The sequence below is a fragment of the Moschus berezovskii genome, chromosome 8 (assembly GCF_049115385.1).
Source record: "Moschus berezovskii isolate FMDL1 chromosome 8, NW_MosBer_1.0, whole genome shotgun sequence".
Lineage (NCBI taxonomy): Eukaryota > Metazoa > Chordata > Mammalia > Artiodactyla > Moschidae > Moschus > Moschus berezovskii.
The window spans coordinates 67359070-67378843 of NC_142467.1; the positions used below are offsets into that span (position 1 = coordinate 67359070).

At 48.0% G+C, this 19774-nt stretch overlaps 1 protein-coding gene across 1 annotated transcript in view; it reads left to right on the forward strand.

The window, feature by feature from the left end:
- Positions 1-19774, forward strand: part of FSTL4 (follistatin like 4) — a 431430-nt gene that overhangs the window by 385276 nt on the left and 26380 nt on the right. The window contains exons 7-10 of the mRNA XM_088839301.1: positions 14054-14215; positions 14595-14729; positions 15650-15676; positions 19579-19697. Coding sequence (XP_088695427.1) covers positions 14054-14215; positions 14595-14729; positions 15650-15676; positions 19579-19697 — 443 coding nt within the window. The remainder of the gene's footprint in view (positions 1-14053; positions 14216-14594; positions 14730-15649; positions 15677-19578; positions 19698-19774) is intronic.

Sequence of the window (19774 nt, forward strand, 5' to 3'; positions counted from 1 at the left end):
CCCATGGACTCCATGTGCTGCTGGCCTTAAAGCAGAGACTAGGCTGCTCCCTGTCACTACTCAGGTAGGGAGTGGACTGTGCAGCTGGAGAGTTTTGTTCAAGCCTCCCTACCCACCCACTAGCCTCTTGATAAAGGGGCTGCTTGGGGCCTCGGGAAGTTGAAACAGCAAAACCTCCCTGCTGAGATCCAAAGAGAGGCCACTCGAAATCCATTTTCTGATTGCTGAGAGATTTAAGGCTTCTCTTTAAGCTGAAGTCCGAGAGTCAGAGGCAGCACACTGGGACCTCTGTATTTTTTTAGTAGTTGTATTGGTTGTTTATTTACTTATCTGGTGCATCAGGTCTTAGCTGCAGTCAGGATCTGCATTGCATCATATGGGATCTTTCGTTGTGGTGCAGACTCTCCAGTTGCAGTGCGCAGGCTCAGGAGTTGTGGCCTGTGGGCTTAGCTGTTCCGAGGCATGTGGAATCTTAGTTCCTCCACCAGGGATCAAACCCATGTCCCCTGCATTGCCATGTGGATTCTTAACCATTGGGCCACCAGGGTAGTCCCAAGACCTCTGTATTTTGCCGTAGGCTTTCTACCCCGTTCCATGGTGCACTGTGTTCGGTTCCATGGCGGTCAGGCTAGGCCATCCAGGTGGGCCTCACTCCAGGAGCCCTTGGGGTCCCTGGGCTGGGCTGGCCACCAGCACCTGGGGTGGCATTTGGGTCCTTTAAGCGACTCCTCTGGGAGACAGCACTAAGGTGGACCCAGTATTGCTCCCAAGGACATGAGTCCATTGCTGGCTGACCAGGGACAAGACACGCGGTTTCCCAGAAGTGTATTCTGGAAGTGAAGCTTGCTGTGTTGACTGAGAGGGTAAACCATCCTATCTGTGTGGGAAGATGCTGTTGAAAGCAGAATGGCATGAAAGACACAATTAGAGTAGGAACATTTCCCAGATACCTGCTGGGCACCTTCTCTGTTTCACAGATGAGGAAACTAGGGGTTGGAAACTACAGAAAGATTAAATTACTTGCCCAAGACCCTCAGCCCTACAATTAGTAACTGCAAAATAGATCTTGACACCAAAGCCTTGATACCTTTTCTGCCTCTTCACTCTGGAACATTGCATTGTGGCTACTGGAGAATCCAGGTGTGGTCAGTCGGCAGGTTGGTGTTGATCTGCTATGGGGGCACACTGTGATGGTGGGGGGTGTCACAGACAGGGAACAAGAAACCTGCCTGGCCTACCCCTGCCCCAGGTGCTGAGCTCAGGTCAGAAGCAGCAGGCATCCAATGCAGGATTTACAGCGCAGATGTAAGGGCAGCCCCTGCCCTTAGCAGGACTGACGTTGGTGACCTGCACAGCTTGGTCATCCAGCTCTAGGTGGGCTCAGCAGACCACTGTGCAGACACCAATGCTGCTCAGGGTCCCAGGGTCAGGAGGGCTGGGCTGCTGGGAAAAACTCACAGAGGCAGTGGGCTTGGGGGCTTCCAAGCAGAAGGACTGGGAAGGAGAGAAGGTACTGTCTGTGCTCAGTACAGAAGGAACACTACCTTGCTGGGTCATCTTGTTAGGAAGTTGTGAGAGAGCAGTAACAGGTTCATCTGTAGGATTCATCCCCAGCATGAATCAGAAGCATGAAAGCTGTCCCCTAGTAACCTGGGTAGAGTTAGGTGTGGTCACCCAGCTGTGCTGCACATGCTGAGGTTTGGTCTCCTCTTGGCCTGGAGAAGGGCCTGTGGCTTATTTGAGCCGAGCCAGTGCCTGGGACACAAAGGGAGTGATGTTCTATATCAGTTCCTCCTGCTAGCTTCTCCTCGGTCAGAGTGAGGACAGAAAGGGGAGGATGATGGAGTGGGGAGGGGAGGCCCTGGCCAGCCCCCTGCCTCTCAGAAGGCTCAGAATTCTCCTGGTGGCCGGCAGGCGTGCCAAGTATGTAGCTGGTGGGCCCAAGAAACAGAGAAATCATTCATGCGAAACCACTCAGACGAATAGGAACTGGGTGAGGCTGTTCCACCCAAGGCACAGTGCAGACCCAAACTGGAGACACCTCTGTCATAAGGTCATGACATGAACTCTGAGCCAGAGAGGCCTGAGTTCAAGTCCTAGTGCTGGCACTTCCGTGACATACGTCTTAGGTGGGTAAACTCACCTGTAAAATGGGAATAGCAATATACTTCCTGCCGTATAGGCCTGATGAGATAGGATATGTGTCACATGCTTGGGAAATACCTGGAGAGGTGTAATTCAGAGTCCAGGATGGGACAGATACAGGGCAGATTTTGTTTTGTCTCAAACCATGTTTTAACCGCAGTTGGTGCGCACAGATGGTCTGAGCTCACAGAGCTTCCAACCCATTATACAGATGGGAAGATCAAGATCCAGAGAAAGTTGCCAGGCCAGGAATAAAATATAGACTTCTCCCTGGAGCTGCTCCATTCCCTGGTGGCAGGGGCAGGACTGCACATACCGGCTGAGCTTCTGGGCGCCTTCTGGGGCTCCTCCATCCAGAACTCTGCCTTGACCTGGTTTGCTAAAGGGAACACTTCTAGGCAACTATTTCCTAACTTTCTCAAATTATTAGTATAACTTCCGCATAGACCAAGCCTCCCAGAGATGAGACCCAAACACTGACATGATTTATAACTTCATCCAAACCTCCCGCATTGCTTCCATAAGAAGGGGGGAAAACTTCAGACATAAATGATTAATCCATTAAATTAAAAACACCCTCGACCTCCCCACAGTTCAGACAAGTAACGATTCATTCCCAAAACACAATAGTAATCTCCCGAATCTGTTGATTACTGCAGCTTGGTACTTTTGTGAATGTGCCTCTTACTTAAGACATATTTATGCTGCCTTTCACCTTGGAAATGATCGATGTTTCCCAAAGAAAATGTGCCGTTGCGTTATGTATTCAAATGTTTTCATGGGAAAGTTTTGCAAATTTAAAAGGAAATGAATGTTTTTACCCAGGACAACATTAATTTCAAATGACTTTGGTGTGTGGATTAACACAAAGGAAGAGAGGAGATCAGGGCCAAAGGAAAGCAACTGGGCTTTGCCTTGCTCCTGGCAGAGAGCTGCATCTGCACCCAGCCCTACCCTGGAGAGGGTAGCCGCTCACAAAGAAAATGCAGGACTTTTCTCTGATGGGAACCCACCCAAATGGGGACCTCGGGTACCAAGGTCTTAGCTGCCTCCCTGCTCAGGGTTCTTCTCAGGCCTTCCCTCTCCTAGCAGGAAGCGGGATCCATGGCTCTGGCTACAGTGCTCACTCAGACCTGGTCCACACCACCTCAGTCTTAGCGATGCCCCATCGCACCTGAGGAACACAGTTGCGTCCTGTAAGCAGTGACCCGGCTCCCACTCAAATGATGGGATGGCTTTATTTTTTCCCTCTAACATCCCAGTACCAGTTTTCAGCTCTGCAAAGGTCAGGGCAGGGCAAAATGGGCTTCTTGGTGGAGCTCCTTGGTGCCCTGGAGTCTGCCTTCCATTCACAGGCCACCCTACCCTCTACTCCACCATGCAGGGTATGGGGCCGGGAAGACCCGGGAGGCTACTGGCACTGATCTAGCCCAGGGGCCTGGGTCAGTCTGCAAGGTCCCTTCCCATTGCTGCTGGCTGAGCTGTGCTACTTTGGCCTCCGCCATACCAGTCTCTCAGGAACCATGGGAGTGGGGGCCCAGGCCACTGTTTCTCAGAGGCAACAGCAGCTTCCATGCCCAGGAGTCCACGTATGCACACACACTGGGACCTGGGCCCTGCCCCACCCGTCCCACATGCTCCTACCCTGTGAACTCCTCACTCCCAGACATGCCTGCCCTGCCCCCCTGACTCCCCTGCCCTGCACCAATTGTTCCCTTGGCTAAGAATCTCCCTTGCCACCCTCATCCCCTCCTCCACCCTGCCTTGCCACCAACACCACGTCATCCTCAGGATTGTCATTCATTCAACAAGCATTTACTGAGTCTCTCTCTATAACACTCAGCAGGCTAAGCACTGAAAACACAGCAGTGGAGACACCAAAATCCCCATCCTTGTGGAGCAGGTCAAAGGGTGGAAGATACTAAGGGGGGAATGTTTTAAACAGGAGGTGATAAGGTGACTCTAATAAAAGCTGGAAACTTTAGGTAGGATGGCATGTCAAGGCCTTACCGAAAAGATGATATTGTGTCCATGTGGTGGGAAAGTCGAAGATGCCTCCAAACGATCTTTAAGGAGGAGCAGTGGCCATTCGCTGAGCGGAGAAGAGGGTGAAGGAGCGGGCTTGAGGAAGAAAGATCGGGAGCTGGTGGTGACATGATGAAGACAAGGTGTCCTGTAGCCTGTGTGGTATCTAAGTCCGGAGTTGAAGGGAGAGGTTCTGACTGGAGGAATAAACGCCATATGCCTCACAGGGTGGGTGGTGGTTAAAGTCAATGGGCCAAGGTAGACGCTGGAGGAGGACAGATAGACAAAGTCCAGCAAGTGAGCACGACAGCACTGAGAGCCTTGGGGTGGGGGAGGGGGGAAGGGCAGTCAGGAAGGCACAGACAAAGCCACAGAGACGGGAAAACCAGGAGTGTGGTATGGGACGGAGTGATCAGCTATGCTGAATTCGACCAGAGGTAGGTCAGGGAACATGAGGACAAGGAACTGGCCGTTGGATTGGGTCAGTGGAGGAGGGTGTCACGAGGCCCAGAGCAGAGACGTTTCAATGGTGTTGGGGGCATGGGTCTGCTGGAGCGGGCTCTGGGGGGAAGAGAAGTGAGAGCCACCAAGTGCGGATAACTCTTCAGGGTATTTCTAAGAAGAGAAACAAGGCACAGTTGGGCAGAGAAGCAGGGGTAAAGATGTTTGGGGTTTTTCCCCCAAGATGGAAATTAAAAGCATTTGTGGACTGATAGGAAAGATCCAGTTGAAATGGGGAACTGATACAGGAGGAAAAGAAAAGTGCTGGAGCAATGTCCTGGGTGAAATGTGAGGCGATGGAATCTAGGAATGAGGCTCTTGGGACAGAAAACTCAAAACCGGCGTTTTTCTGGAGAAGGGAAGGAGAGGGTCTGCGCCACCTCGCAGCCTATGGGGTGGGGGACAAGGGGGAGAGGGAGCCACATCCACTTAAGGGGCTGCAGGAGGGGTGTTGCCAGGCTTCCATCTGAGTGAGAAGGTGAAGGGACACTCACAGAAGAGTCTGAGGAGAGAGGATATTTTGCTGATGGTGGAACATGAGTTCTAGAAGGTACGATAGCAGGTTTGGGGATAAGGGATGCCCCCAGAGACCTCAGCTCTTGTGAAGACTGACAGGATCCCAAACCAAGGGCATGAGCAAAAGTGTCCTGCTGGTCCTGAGTTGGAGATGAGACTGGGGACGGGGCCCTGGGAGGTGGAGCACTTGAGGATTGAGGCCCATCTTTAGTCTGGCTGATGGCCAGATGGAGGTCTGAGGAGGAGTGGTTGTAGACCCCAGGATGGCTTCAGCAACTGGAGACCTCCAGTCCAGCCAAAGGTGCCCCTCTCGGCACCGTGAGCTGTCTTCTAACCCCTGCCGCTGGAGGACCAGGTGTCTTTGCCCAGCAAATAAACCCTTGTTTTTGAGTGGATGATTCCACACCTTCAACTTTCAGTCAGGGTTTGTTTTGTTCTACAGCACTGCCACCTTTTTCAGTTCAATCCATCTGTGAGAGCTTCCCCATCAGGGCTGACCCAGCATCTCACCTACAACCTGACAAGTAGAAATCAGTCCCCCAGCCCTCTGGAATCAAAACACCATGGGGTGAGCCTAGCATTGTTTTAACAAGCACCCCACCCCACCCTCCCACCAGGGGATGCAAGTACATGCTCAAGTTGACCGCTTCATGGGTCCACAGAGTCCCATCAGACCTCAGGGCAGGGGCGAAGGCCAGTCTTCAAGGCTGGTGCTGGCCACCGGGCACCTCACTGAGGAGGGCAGTCCCCAAACCCGCAGCTCACAGGACAAACCTACTGTCGCTGGAGGGAGGCACCATGGCAGAAGGAAGGCTGGGTTTCCTTTGTGAGGTGGAGAGAGTGCATCTGAGTGCTCGGTTCTGATAATCTCCCCAGACCCCGTCCCCGCTCGCCTTCTTGTCATGCCCGCCACACGGGCAGTTATGTCACTCACCTTCCTCCCGGCAGAAAGCTCCACGAGGCCAGAGACGGCCAGTCTTCTCACTGCTCTGTGTGCGATGCCTGACCCTTGGTGGTTATGGTTATTCAGCCACGTAATTCTGCATGATTCTTTGTGACCCCGTAGACTGCAGCACGCCAGGCTTCCCTGTCCTTCACTTTCCTGGAGTCTTCTCAAACTCCTGTCCATTGAGTCGGTGATGCCATCCAACCGTCTCATCCTCTGTCGCCCGCTTCTCCTCCTGCCCTCAATCTTTCCCAGCATCAGCGTCTTTTCCAGTGAGTCAGCTCTTCACATCAGGTGGCCGAAGGATTGGAGCTTTAGCTTCAGAATCAGTCCTTTCAATCAATGTTCAGGGTTGATTTCCTTTAGGATTGACTGGTTTGATCTCCATGTGTTCCAAGGGGTAAGAGTTCATAAATGTTGGCTGCACAATATTGAGTTGACAGAACTTTGTAAAATCAACCAAGACCATGAATATGGTGCTGGACTCACAGATGGGAATTCCCTCAGTGCTCTTCACCACCACCACCACCACCAATGCCCCTGCCATCTCTCCCTTTCCCTCTTCCTCTCCCCCTCCCCCTATTAGCTATTGTAATTCTTGAAATACTTTGTGATACCTGGCATGAAAAAAATGTCATACCATGACATGTTTTTCAAAATTTCTTCCACTATTCTTGCACATTCTTTTTTCTAGCTAAATCTGAGAATTGTTTTGTCAAGACCCCACCAATTGATTTCAACTAGAATTAGATTAAATGTTTGGCATAATTTGGAGTATCTTGTTTCCTAACAACAGTAAGCCTTTCTACCCAAGATCATCTCTCTCTAGTTTTTCAAGTCTTTTTTCAATGTCTTCAGGGAGATGTTATAATTTCCTTCATTTCAGTCTGCTGTGTTTTCTGTCTTGTCACTGCTAGTACTATAAGTTTGTTTGGGTGCTGGCCTCTTTACAGTACTCACTTTTAAAACCTTTCATTTTTGGTTCATTATCTGGACCATATCCACACAAAGTATCATTTTTCTCCATCTCTTTAATATTTGTTCCTTCCCATTTCTTGCCTTCTGTTGACAATAACACCCACCAAATGTTGGCAGTCTGATATTACCTCCTTTCCTCTTTTGTGCTTTCCCCACTTCATGTTTCACCATCCTGGAAAGAATGGTGCCGTTCTTTCATTTTATACAGATATTCTTCATTGTAGGCAGAAATGTTATTCTGTTCCTATTTTATTGAGGTTTTTTCCCCCCAAGAAATAGATTTTGAGTTTTTTTTTTCAAATGCCTTTTAGTGTCTAGCAAGATTATCAAATAGTGTTTCTTTTTTGACTGCCTTTGACTTGGATATGATTAATTACAGAGTTCCTAATAGAAATTGAAGCACATTATATTTGATCCCAGTATGTTCTTTTAATTCCATGCTAGATTTGACTTGCTAATATATCTATCTGTGTATTTGGTTTTTTGTGTTTTTAATTTAATTTTTATTTTATTTTGGAGTATAATTGATTTACAGTGTTGTGTTAGTTTCAGGTGTCCAGCTAAGTGATTTACTTATCAGTTCAGTTCAGTCACTCAGTCGTGTCTGACTCTTTGCGACCCCATGAATCGCAGCACACCAGGCCTCCCTGTCCATCACCAACTCCTGGAGTTTACCCAAACTCGTGTCCATCGAGTCAGTGATGCCATTCAGCCATCTCATCCTCTGTTGTCCCCTTCTCCTCCTGCCCCCAATCCTTCCCAGCATCAGAATCTTCTCCAGTGAGTCATCTCTTCGCATGAGGTGGCCAAAGTATTGGAGTTTTTCAGATTCTTTCCCCCTATAGATTATTACAGAATATTCAGTAAAGTTCCATGTCCTATACAGTAAGTCCTTGTTGATTATCTGTTTTATATAGGTATGGTATGCATGCTAAGTCACTAAAATGGTGTCCAACTCTTTGCAACCCTATGGACCATAGCCAGACAGACTCCTCTGTCCATGGGATTCTCTAGGCAAGAATACTGGAGTGGGTTGCCATGCCCTCCTCCAGGGGATTTTTCCCACCCAGGAATTGAACCCTCATTTCTTTTATCTCCAGCATTGACAGGCATGTTCTTTATAACCAGTGCCACCTGGAAAAGTGAAAGTGTTAGTCACTTAGTTATGTCCAGATCTTTGCGAACCCACGGACTGTAGCCCACCAGGCTCTTCTGTCCATGGGATTCTCCAGGCAAGAATACTGCAGTGGGTTGCCATTCCCTTCTCCAGGGGATCTTCCCGACCCGGGGATCAAACCCAGGTCTCCTGCGTTGCAAACAGATTCTTTATGGTCTGAGTCACCTGGGAAGCCCATTTTATTTACGTGCTCAGTCACTCAGTTGTGACTGATTCTTTGTGACTCCATGGACTATAGCCCACCAGGCTCCTCTGTCCATGGAATTTTCTAGGCAAGAATACTAGAGTGGATTGCCATATGTGTGTGTTAATCCCAAACTCCTAATTTATTCCTCTCCTTCACATTCCCCCCTGTCAAGCATAAGTCTGCTTTTGAAGTCTGTGGGTCTGTTTCTGTTTTGCCAATAAGTTCATATGTATCATTTTTCCCACATATAAATGATATCATATGACATTTCTCTTTGACTACTTCTCTTACCTCTAGGTCCATCAATATCTTTTATTTTTAAGAATATAGTTGATTAATAGTGTTAGGTTTGTTAGTTTCAGGTTTACAGCAAAGTGATTCAGTTATACGTGTATCTATTCTTTTTCAAAAAATTTTCCCATTTAGGTTATTACAGAATATTGAGCAGAATTCCATGTATTATACAGTAGGTCGTTTTTTAGTTGGTCCTATTTTAAATATAATAGGGTGTATAGGTCTATCTCAAGCTCTCAATTTATTCTTCCCCACCACCTTTCCACTTTGTTAACCATATGTTTATTTTCTAAGTCCGTGAGCCTGTTTCTATTTTGCAAATAAGTTCGTTTGTATCATTTTTATAGATTCTGAATATCAGTGGTATCATATGATATTTACTTTTCTCTGTCTGACTTACTTCACTTAGTAAGATCATCTCTGTGTCCATCCATGTTGCAGCAAATGACATTATTTCATCCTTTATAATGGCTTATAAATTATACCACATATTCTTCATCTGTCGATAGACATTTCAGTTGCTTCCACGTCTTGGCTATTGTAAACAGCACTGCAATGAACTTTGGGGTGAACGTATCCCTTTGAATCATGGTTTTCTCCAGATATACGCCCAGGAGTGGGACTGCTGGATCTTACGGCAACTCCTTAGGGATGTTTTCAGCTATTATCTCTTCAAATATTTTCTCAGGTTCACTCTCTCTCTCTTCTCCTTCTGGTACCCCTGTAATGTGAATGTTGATGCATTTAATTTTTTTTTTCTTCTGGCATCAGCTGTGCCAAGTGCCTGTCTTAGGGCATTGAATGTTGTCCCAGAGGTCTCTCAGACCGTCCTCATTTCTTTTCTTTCTTTTTTCTTTACTCTTTTCCACGACAGTGATTTCCCCCATTTTGCCTCTCAGCTCACTTACCCATTTTTCTGCCTCATTTACTCTTGCTGCTGATCTCTTCTAGTGCATTTTTCTTTCCAGTTATTGTATTTTTCATCTCTTTGTGTTCTTTACTTCCTCGAGGTCTTTGTTAAACATTTCTTGTGTCTTCTTAGTCTGTGCCTCCATTCTGTTTCTGAGATCTTGGATCATCTTTACTATCATTACTCCGAATTCTTTTTCAGGTAGATTGCTTATCTGCATTTCACTTAATTCTTCTTCTTGGTTTTTATCTTGTTCCTTTGTCTGGAACAAATTTCTCTGCTGTCTCATTTTACCTTTTTGTGTTTGTAGTCTCCTTTCCACAGGTTGCAGGATATTTTTGCTTCTGATGCCTGCCCTCTGGTGGATCAGGTTGACCCAGGGGCTTGTGCTGGCTTCCTGGGGAGGGGGACTGGTGCTGCCCAGTAGTGGACGGTGCTGTGTCTTGTCTCTCTAGTGGGCAGGGTCATGTCAAGGCATGTGTTTAGAGGTGACTGTAAGCTCAGTGCAACTTTAGGCAGCCTGTCTGATGATGGGTGGTGCTGTGTTCCCACCCTGCTGGTTGTTTGGCTTGAGGCGTCCCGGCAGTGGAGCCTGCAGGCTGTTGGGTGGGCCAGGTCTCATTGCCAAAATGGTGACCTCCAGAGAGCTCACACTGATCAGTATTGTCCGGAGCCTCCACCATCAGTATCACTGCCCCCACAGAGAGCCACAGCAACCCCTGCCTCCCCATGAGACCCTCCAAGACCTGGAGGTACGTCTAGCCCAGGCTCCTTTGTGCTGGGTCCTAGTGCATGTGAAATCCTATGTGCGCCCTCCAAGAGTAGAGTCTCTGTTTCTCCCAGTCCTACACTCAATCCCCACTAGCCTTCAACGCCAAATGCTCTGGGGGCTCCTCCACCCAGTGCTAGACCCTCAGGCTGGGAAGCCTGACTGGGGCTCAGAGCTCTCACTCGTTGCAGCAGAACCTCTGTGATACAATTATTTTCTAGTTTGTGGGTCACCCACCTGGCAGGTATGGGATTTGATTATATCACAAAAGCTCCCCTTCTACCATCTCCTTATGGCTTCTTCTTTGTCTTTGGATGTAAAATATCTTTTTTGGTAGGTCCCAGTCCTTTTTTTTCCCAGTGGTAGTTCAGCAATTAGTTGTGATTTTGGTGTTTTTGTGAGAGGAGGTGTGTGCAAGTCCTTCTATTCCACCATCTTGTCTGGAATCCTGATTTGCTAATATTTTACTTGGGATTTGGGTATATCTAGTGCTGAGTGAGTTAGGTCTGTAGTGATCTATATTGTACTCTCTTTAGCAGGTTTCTCTATCCAGGTTCTACTAGCTTCACAATGAAATTTGGTACATTTTCTCCGTGGTATGCTCTAGGAATTAGCCATTCCTAAAAGGAACTTCCTTATGAAACTAATCAGGGTGCTTCCCTATGAAACTAATCAGTAGTGGTTTTTTAAAAACAGCTTTATAGAGGTACAATTTATATACAGATGTTAAATATATACAAATCCATGACTTTGGACATGTACACGCATATGATACTACCACCACAATCAAGGTAACAGACATACCCATCACCTCCGCAAGTTTCCATGAGTCCCTTCGTGTTTCTTGTTTGTTTGTTTTGTGGTGAGAACACATAACATGAGATATACCCACTTAATATATGTTTAAGATGCTTTTGAACTGTGGTGTTGGAGAAGACTCTTGAGAATCCCTTGTACTGCAAGGAGATCCAACCAATCCATTCTAAAGGAGATCAATCCTGGGTGTTCATTGGAAGGACTGATGCTAAAGCTGAAACTGCAATACTTTGGCCACCTCCTGCAACGAGTTAACTCACTGGAAAAGACTGATGCTGGGAAAGGTTGGTGGCAGGAGGAGAAGGTGACAACAGAGAGTGAGATGGCTGGATGGCATCACCGACTCTGTGGACATGAGTTTGAGTGAACTCTGGGAGTTGGTGATGGACAGGGAGGCCTGGTGTGCTGTGATTCATGGGGTCACAAAGAGTCGGACACAACTGAGCAACTGAACTAAACTGAACTGAAGTGCACAATATAACATGCTGATTATAGGCCCTTATTGTATAACAGATCTCTACAATGTATTCATTGAATAACTGGAAAGCAGTGTTTTTAAATGTTTTAAATATTTTCTTCTTGATTTCATGTCAATACTTTAATGTTTCCTTTTAAGTGATTCATCTCATTGAGATTTTGATATTTATTACCTATAATTGAACATAGTATTTCCATACTTTTAAACCTCCTCTGTGTTTTTTACGTTTTTTTTTTAGTAACCAGCCTTGCCAGAAATTTGGCTATTTTATTGATTTTCATGAAAAGCCAGGTCTCAGATTTATCAGTTCCTTTTTTGGCAAGTTGATTTGTTCCTTTCTGATTCTATTTTTGTTTATTCTTCCTTGTGGTTGCTTGGCAGGATTGTATAAATAAATAGTGACCTAGCAGGAACCAAGGTTATTCACTCCCAGGTCCTGGCCTTCCACATTCTAGAACCCAGGTACTCTACCTCCTTATCCAACTCCCCATGAGTGCAGAGCCCCTAGAGCCCCCAGCCCTATCTCTGAGCCTCTTGAGCAAAACCCTACTAACTCTTCCACTTGAACCCCATTCCTTCCTTTACAAAATTCAGGTTATCAGGAGGTTTCCTAGATAAATCACTGTTTCTTTGCTCTTTGAACCAAGGGGAGTCAGAGAAGGGAGATCCACTTCTGTGTTCTAAGCAGCCCTCCAGGTCCACCTTAGCTAGAGCCCCATTTACGTCCTCCACCCCCAGTGGCCTGACCTGTGACAAGGACCTTCTCCTACCTCCTGGGACTCTTCCCCTAGAACTGCAGACAAAGAGAAACCCAGGAAATGACTCAGACTTTATTGTTGTTTGGTCTCTGTGGTTAGCACCTCCAAGCTGATATTATGCAGACAGCTGTGGTCACTCTGAAGGTGGGTTTGTGCCCTTTGCTAGCTATCCATTTGGCTTTATCCTCGGCCTCCTACTTTTCCCCAAAGGTCAATCAGAGGAAAGACTTGAAACTCAAACTAAGTTGATCAGATTATTACCAGCTTCCTGAAGAGCTGCAGCATCCATTTCTCACAATGAGGGGATAGAATTTTTCTTTTGTCCTCATCTCATCCAAGCATAGATCACCAGAAATTTTCAGGTTCTAGGATCAGCTTTATGACTTCCTTCTGTATGCACATCAATTTGTTCTACCTCTAGTCCCAGAGGAAATCTCTCTCCTAACATACTGGACCACTTTCTTTTATCAGACAATATGCTCAATCGCTTCAATCGTGTCCGACTCTTGGTGACTCCATGGGCTGTAGCCTACCAGGCTGCTCTGTCCATGGAATTCTCCAAGCAAGAATACTGGAGTGGGTTGCCTTTAGGAGTATCCAGAGAACTCTGGAAAAATGTTGTTGCTCACTTCAGGAGGAATCCTCCCACCTTTCCAAAAGACATATGATGTGGTTTTTATTGTTGCTTAGTTTCATATCCATGCTATTACATGAGCCCTCACAAAGCCTTTTTGGAAGTATATGGAGTAAAATATATGAATAAGTAAGAGCCGACAATTCCACTGAAAATGGTAATTATTTTATTTCCTGGGCCTAGAGCTCAGGGTAGGAGGGAAGACCCTCAGACAATCCTTACTCCTTCCTGCCCTACAGACAGCCCATGTTGGAAAGGCCAGAGTGGGGAGGGTGCTGATGCCCTGCCCAACCCTGCTCATCTGATGAGTAGGCCTGGTCATATCCCTAGTCCCAAACTTGACTGCCAGGACCCACAGCTGAGTCAAGAACCAACAGTGGGGGACATATGCTTTGTACCCATGTTCCAGGGGATGAGAAGTAGAGAAATAAAATGACCCACTGGAAAATCAATGGGCTTCCCTAGAGCAGTGATGTAATTAGTAGCCCTGCCAGTCAATGCCCATAAGTGCTTTGTGAAGCACTTCCTGCAAGAAATTAAGTCCCTGTCCAATGGCTTTCCGATAACAGAAATAATATATCTGAATTTTATTCATTCAGAAATAAATTTTGGCGGTTGTTGCTCTTTATGTGTAGCAGCTGAACAGCCTTAAATATTTGGATGCCTTTCTGATCATATTTAGAATAATGATGAGCGCCATGAATTACAGAGTACAAAGCCTGACATGTTTATTGCCTGCAATCCATTTTATAGCCCTTTCTTTTAGAGCCTGAGTTGCTGCAGAATGTTTGCAAACTAGTTACAAAGAGAACTCCAGAGTTGCCTCTCGGTTCAGCCCTCGGGGCAGAGTCTCAGTGTGGGACCACAGGCCCGAGGCAAGTGAAGACCTGTCCTCACCAGCACTAACTCTCGCCCACAGTGCCACCCGTCATCCGCGTCTATCCAGAGACCCAGGCACAGGAGCCCGGGGTGGCGGCCAGCCTGAGATGTCACGCAGAGGGCATTCCTATGCCCAGAATCACTTGGCTAAAAAATGGCATGGATGTCTCAACCCAGATGTCAAAACAGCTCTCCCTTTTAGGTAAGAACCCCCCTTGATGTCTCTGTGCCATTAATGCCATCAAGTTCAAGCTGACACTCTCTCTAGGAATGGGAATAAGAGGACTGATTTGTTTCTAAGTCAGACATGGGGAGCAAACAAATGTCTCTCCCGATTTTCCTGCTCTGTGGTCTCACACAGACCTTTCTGAGCACAATGATGAGATTCTGTCAGCAAGGTCCCAGGTCACCTTCAGTTCCGTTCCATTGTTCCAGCCCTTCCTGGTATATATCAGGGTACTGACTGCCCTCAGCCCTGCTGAGGGGCTGTACTTTTAACCTCAATACTCTCAATAGGAGAGAGAAAGGCAGGGGGGAGTTCCCAGCTAAGCAGGCCACCCTGAGCTCTGTTCTTTCTACAGCCAATGGGAGCGAGCTCCACATCGGCAGTGTTCGGTATGAAGACACAGGGGCATATACCTGCATTGCCAAAAATGAAGTGGGTGTGGATGAAGATATTTCCTCCCTCTTCATTGAAGACTCAGCTAGAAAGACCCGTGAGTCCACTCTTGCCTTTGAGCTCCTTACTGAGCTGGTTGGGAGACACTGGGTTGCAGGGGCCACAGCCACCAACCATGAACCCCTGGAGACAGGGGTAAACCTTATGTCCTTCCATGTATCCTGGGACAGAGGATGGCCAGGGGTGAGAAAACTGCCTGTAAACCTAGACAACTCTGCAAACATAGGCAGGGAAAGTCTCTGGACAGCAGACAGAGCCCAAGGCCACAAGGAAGCCCGCATAGCCTATCCCCAGTTCTGCCTCCTCCTTTCTCTGTCCTTCATCCACAAAATTGCTCCTACTAACCACCCACCAGCAGCTGCTGCCCTCCCATGACCCAGGAACTGGCCTGCACACTCACCCACACATGCTTTTACTCCAGGGATTGTTGCCTACTTGGAGTGCTAAGCAGGCTCTTCCTCATAGCCACTGCTCCCCAGTAGGATCTACAGGAGTAATTTCATGGACATGGGTGTTAGACATGGTCTCTTTCCCATGATCAAAGACCCTTAGCCGAGTCTTTATCATCAAGGGAGAAAATCAAAAAAGTATTGCAGATGATCTTCCTAAGGAAAATCCTAACAGAAAACCAGCGTGCTCCTGGAAGTAGTCCAGGAGGTCTGAGGGATGTTGCTTACTGTTTATCATCCACAGAAGAGAGAATCCCATTAGCTTCTGTGATCCTGGGACCTTATTCATTGGGAACCAAAAGGGTCCTGAGCCCTGGAAACATCTGTCTCTGCCCAGCATCCCCGCCTCAGTGTTGTGGGGGGCGGTGAATGGTGCAGAGTCCATACGTGATGAACTAGATACCAGTGTGTTCTTGAACTGAAGCACTAAATGTTCTGACGTTGCTTTTTCTTTTTTTTTTCTTCCCTCAATCACGTACCTGCTTTCTTCATTTCTCTGATGCTGCAGTTGCGAACATTCTATGGCGAGAAGAAGGTACCAAGCTTATTTGTTCTGTATTGTGCCTATAATTGCATGTGTTCATGGCTCCATAATATTCCATCTTTCCATGCACCACCAATAGTTTTTTCAAACATCAAGCAGTCCCTACAAGTGGGGTCCACAGGCCAAATCAGAGGGGAAGTCCACATCAAACTCAAGCGGCACACTCGAGGCAGGTTTAAACCTACTAGTGTCTTCAATAGGCTTTCCAGGTGGCACAGTGGTAAAGAATTCGCCTGACAGTGCAGGAGACATAAGAGATGCGGATTCAATTCCTGGGTTGGGAAGATCCCCTGGAGTAGGAAATGGCAACCCACTCCAGTATTCTTGCCTGGAGAGATCCATGGACAGAGCAGCCTGCAGGCTACAGTCCGTGGTGTCACAGAGTCAGACATGACTGAGCATGCAGAAGCACAGATGTCTTTAATGGACATTAGACTATTAGCATTTTCAAAACAAGAGTTTCCATTTAAAGCTATTTTGAAACCTCCACTGAAGCAGACTTCTTGCCAGGGATCCTGGTCGGAACTGGGCCTTAAAATATTTTCTAGTAACTGATGTTGGTGTTGGGGTTTAGTGTTACTTTGAGAAAATGCTAAAGAAAAAAGCTCCCATCGTGTCTGTAAATATGCATTTGCATGTATATTTCTAAATGAATAGGTTTTTTTAAACCTATATGTATCTACCCAACGATCTTTAGATATTAGGCCAGACCATACAAAACTGCCATTTGGGGGGAATTGCCTGACAGTCCAGTGGTTAGGACTCCATACATCTACTGCTGGGGGCTCAAGTTCAATCCCTGGTTCATCCCACAAGCCACATGGCCAAAGAAAGCAAAAAACAAAACTGCCATTTTTGTATATCAAAAGTGGTCTAATAATATGGTTCAAAAAATAGCAAGCACATGTGGGCACTGGGTTAAAGAGCCTGAGTCACTGTGTTGGGTGCATTTGCAGTGGACCCCCTACTCTCCCTCTGAACCCCTCCACCAGAGACGCCAAATCACCCGAGGCACCTTGCCCTCTGGCTTGGTGGACAGAGGGAGAGGATGAGCACCCGCAGAAGGCACCGTGCGATCCAGGGTTAAGCACTAATTCTCCGGTTTTGAAAACCAGCACATTTCCTCCTGTTTCTTCTTAAGAACTTCACAGGCTGTTGCCTACCATCTATGCACATGTATACAAGCGCTCAGAGTAATTTCCTGACTGTCAGGCACTAATGCTCACACAGCCTGGGAGCAAAACAAAGGCAGAGCCTGGAAAATGAGGGATTGTTGCCTGTAGGTTTTAGGAATCCTCAGAAGGAAAATCATAGCAACAGTTGCTAATCAGGGAAAGCGGTCCCTTGACACTGCCTCAGCCTGGCTTCTAGGCCACCATGCATGCAGAGAGCTTTGGCTCTGTGTCTTTAAAAAGTGCTTTCTAAGTTTACAAGTCTCAAAAGTGGAGAACTGCAGAGAGCACAGGAGACCCTGGAAAGTGTAAAATGCAGCTCTGGCGGCCCAAAGGCCAAATTAAGACCCACAGCTGCCTCCGAGCTTAGAGCTGGCTGGCGCTATGCTGATATTGGACAACCCAGCAGTGACAGACTCCATCACACCTGGGCAGCTGTCTGCCCACACCCCTCCCTGCTCATACTCAAGGACCCGAAGTTGGAGAATACAGGAGCAAAAGCAGAGAGGTTGGCAGGGCTCTCCCATCTCTGAATAGGAGTGGTGAGATGATGGACTCCCAATAGCAGAGAATGTTCCCCTGTGCCCCTTGGTCAAGCTCACCACAGACAGAACCTTCCCGGGTCTGACTCATGAGGCCAGCTCTCTTGTGAGGTCAGTTACTTGTGGAGCAAGGCCTTGTTGAGCTTCACGTTGCACTACCCACTGTAACAAGGCTCGGTGCTCAGCCTGCAGTACAGCTTCAAACCCCACGTGGACTCTACAGAGTTTTCAGTCTCATGTTGGTTCTTCCAGCCACTGATTTTCTAAGAACCTTGGGAGCCTGTTGTGGGGTCTGTGGTGGTTTTGCAGGGACTTCGACCTCCTCTGGCCCCTAGGTTTGAGCAAGAGGAGCTTGCCAAATGACAGTGTATAGAAGAGAAAGTCTTGCTGGGGCCAAGATAGATTGGGGCCACAGCAAATGTGTGCCCCCTACCCCACTCCATACACTGGCCGCTGTGTGGGAGGCACAGGCCCACTTTGTCTGGCTCTTGGGAGAGGCTGCCCGGCACCCAGGATTCCCGCTGGGACCTATGCAGAGTGCTCCCAGGCGTTCCCAGCTCCCAAGAGGCTGGGGTCTAGCTGTTTATAGTGGCAGGAGCCCTCATCTCAGCACAGAACCAGAGGTAGGTGAGGCTGTGTTGTGGAGTCAGGGACCCCTGTCCACACTGGGAGCCACAGGCACTGGTGAAAGTGACCAGCAGAGCCACTGAAAGGAGGCAGAAGAGGGATTCCCGTTTGCCTGTTTTATCATTTTCTCACTCACTAAAAACTTACCCCATTAGTCAATTAAGTCAGTACACTGGTTTTCTTAGTATCCTAGGAAAGAATTTTCACATAGGTAATTCTCTTAGAATTCCTAGTAATGTTTTCAATGTGTTATCTTCAAAAGCAATGAAGGGAGAGAGGAAGGGGGAGGGGAGGAAGAGGGAGAACTCTAGACCTTACCATCCCTGTGCCATGTTGACCTTGTGTGGCGAGCAGGGCCAGGGCACAGAGCCCAGGGTGCAGGCTCCAGGTCTGTCACAAGGGCCTGTGGCCTCAACCAAGCCCCTCTTCATCTTAGGCCTGTTTTTTGGTTTTTTGTTGTTTCTTTTTCTGTCTTTAAAATAAGGAGGCTGAACTAGCTGGTCCCCAAGGCCCCTTCTCTGCTGATCTAAGGAAATTTCTCCCCAGACAGTCATGGCCCTGGGCTAGGATGAGGTGGGGGGGCAGGCAGCTGGCCTGACCCAGCTGTGGGCTCTGTCACCTGGCATGGGGCTGCCACGGGGAAACTGGTAAGGCAGAGGTTGGAGCATACTATCTTGAAGGAAATGTTCACTGGCACAGAGGCCAGGAATGGACAAAGGAATACCAACCCCAGCATTCTTAGGCCCCCACATTCCAAGTGGCATCTCTGTACATAAATGTGTTTTAAAAAAAAAAAATTGCTTTCTTTGGCATCATCTGATCTATTCTGATTTGCCTAGTTGACAAGGACCAAGGGAAACTTTGCCTTTCAGAATGTGTGTGCAATCAGCTGCTCAGTCTTGTCTGACTCTTTGTGGCCCCATGGACTGCAGCCTGCCAGGCTCCTATGCCCATGGAATTTTCCACGCAAGAATACTGAAGTAGGTTGCCATGCCCTCCTCCAGGGCATCTTCCCAGCCCAGGGATCCCAAGCCAGGTCTCCAGCATTGCAGGTGGATTCTTTACTAGCTGAGCCACCAGAGAAGTGCAAGAATACTGGACTGGGTAGACTCTCCCTTCTCCAGGGGATCTTTTCAACCCGGGAATCGAACCAGGGTCTCCTGCATTGCAGGCGGATTCTTTACCAGCTGAGCTACCAGGGAAGCCCTTAAGAAAGGTCAAATGTGTGTCACAGCCAGAGCTGTCCTTTATTTGAAAACTTGTGTTGACGGCCAGCTGTGGATAACCTGGGGCGGGTGTGCATGTCCGGGAAGCCAGCCTGGGGGCTGGAGGGCCCTCGGTGTGCGTGTCGATTCGCGGCCCTCAGGCACTCGCTCCCCACGCACTGCCTGCTCATCTCGCCTCGCCCCGCCCCGGACCAGACCTTGTACTCGGTGTCTGTACCCAACACAGCCAGGCTGCTGGTTTCATCTGTGCCCAACGTGGCCTGTGAGCCTGCCGGGGGACCAGCTGCTAGGAAGGGCGTGACCATGGCTGTGCTTGCTCCTCGCAGGCCTCAGTGTGGGAAACATGTTCTACGTCTTCTCCGATGATGGCATAATCATCCTGCACCCAGTGGACTGTGAGATCCAGAGGCACCTCAAGCCCACGGAGAAGATCTTCATGAGCTACGTAAGCGTCTGGCACCCGGGACACTCCACATCACACGCAACATCCCAACAACATCACACAACAGCCTTTCACCATGT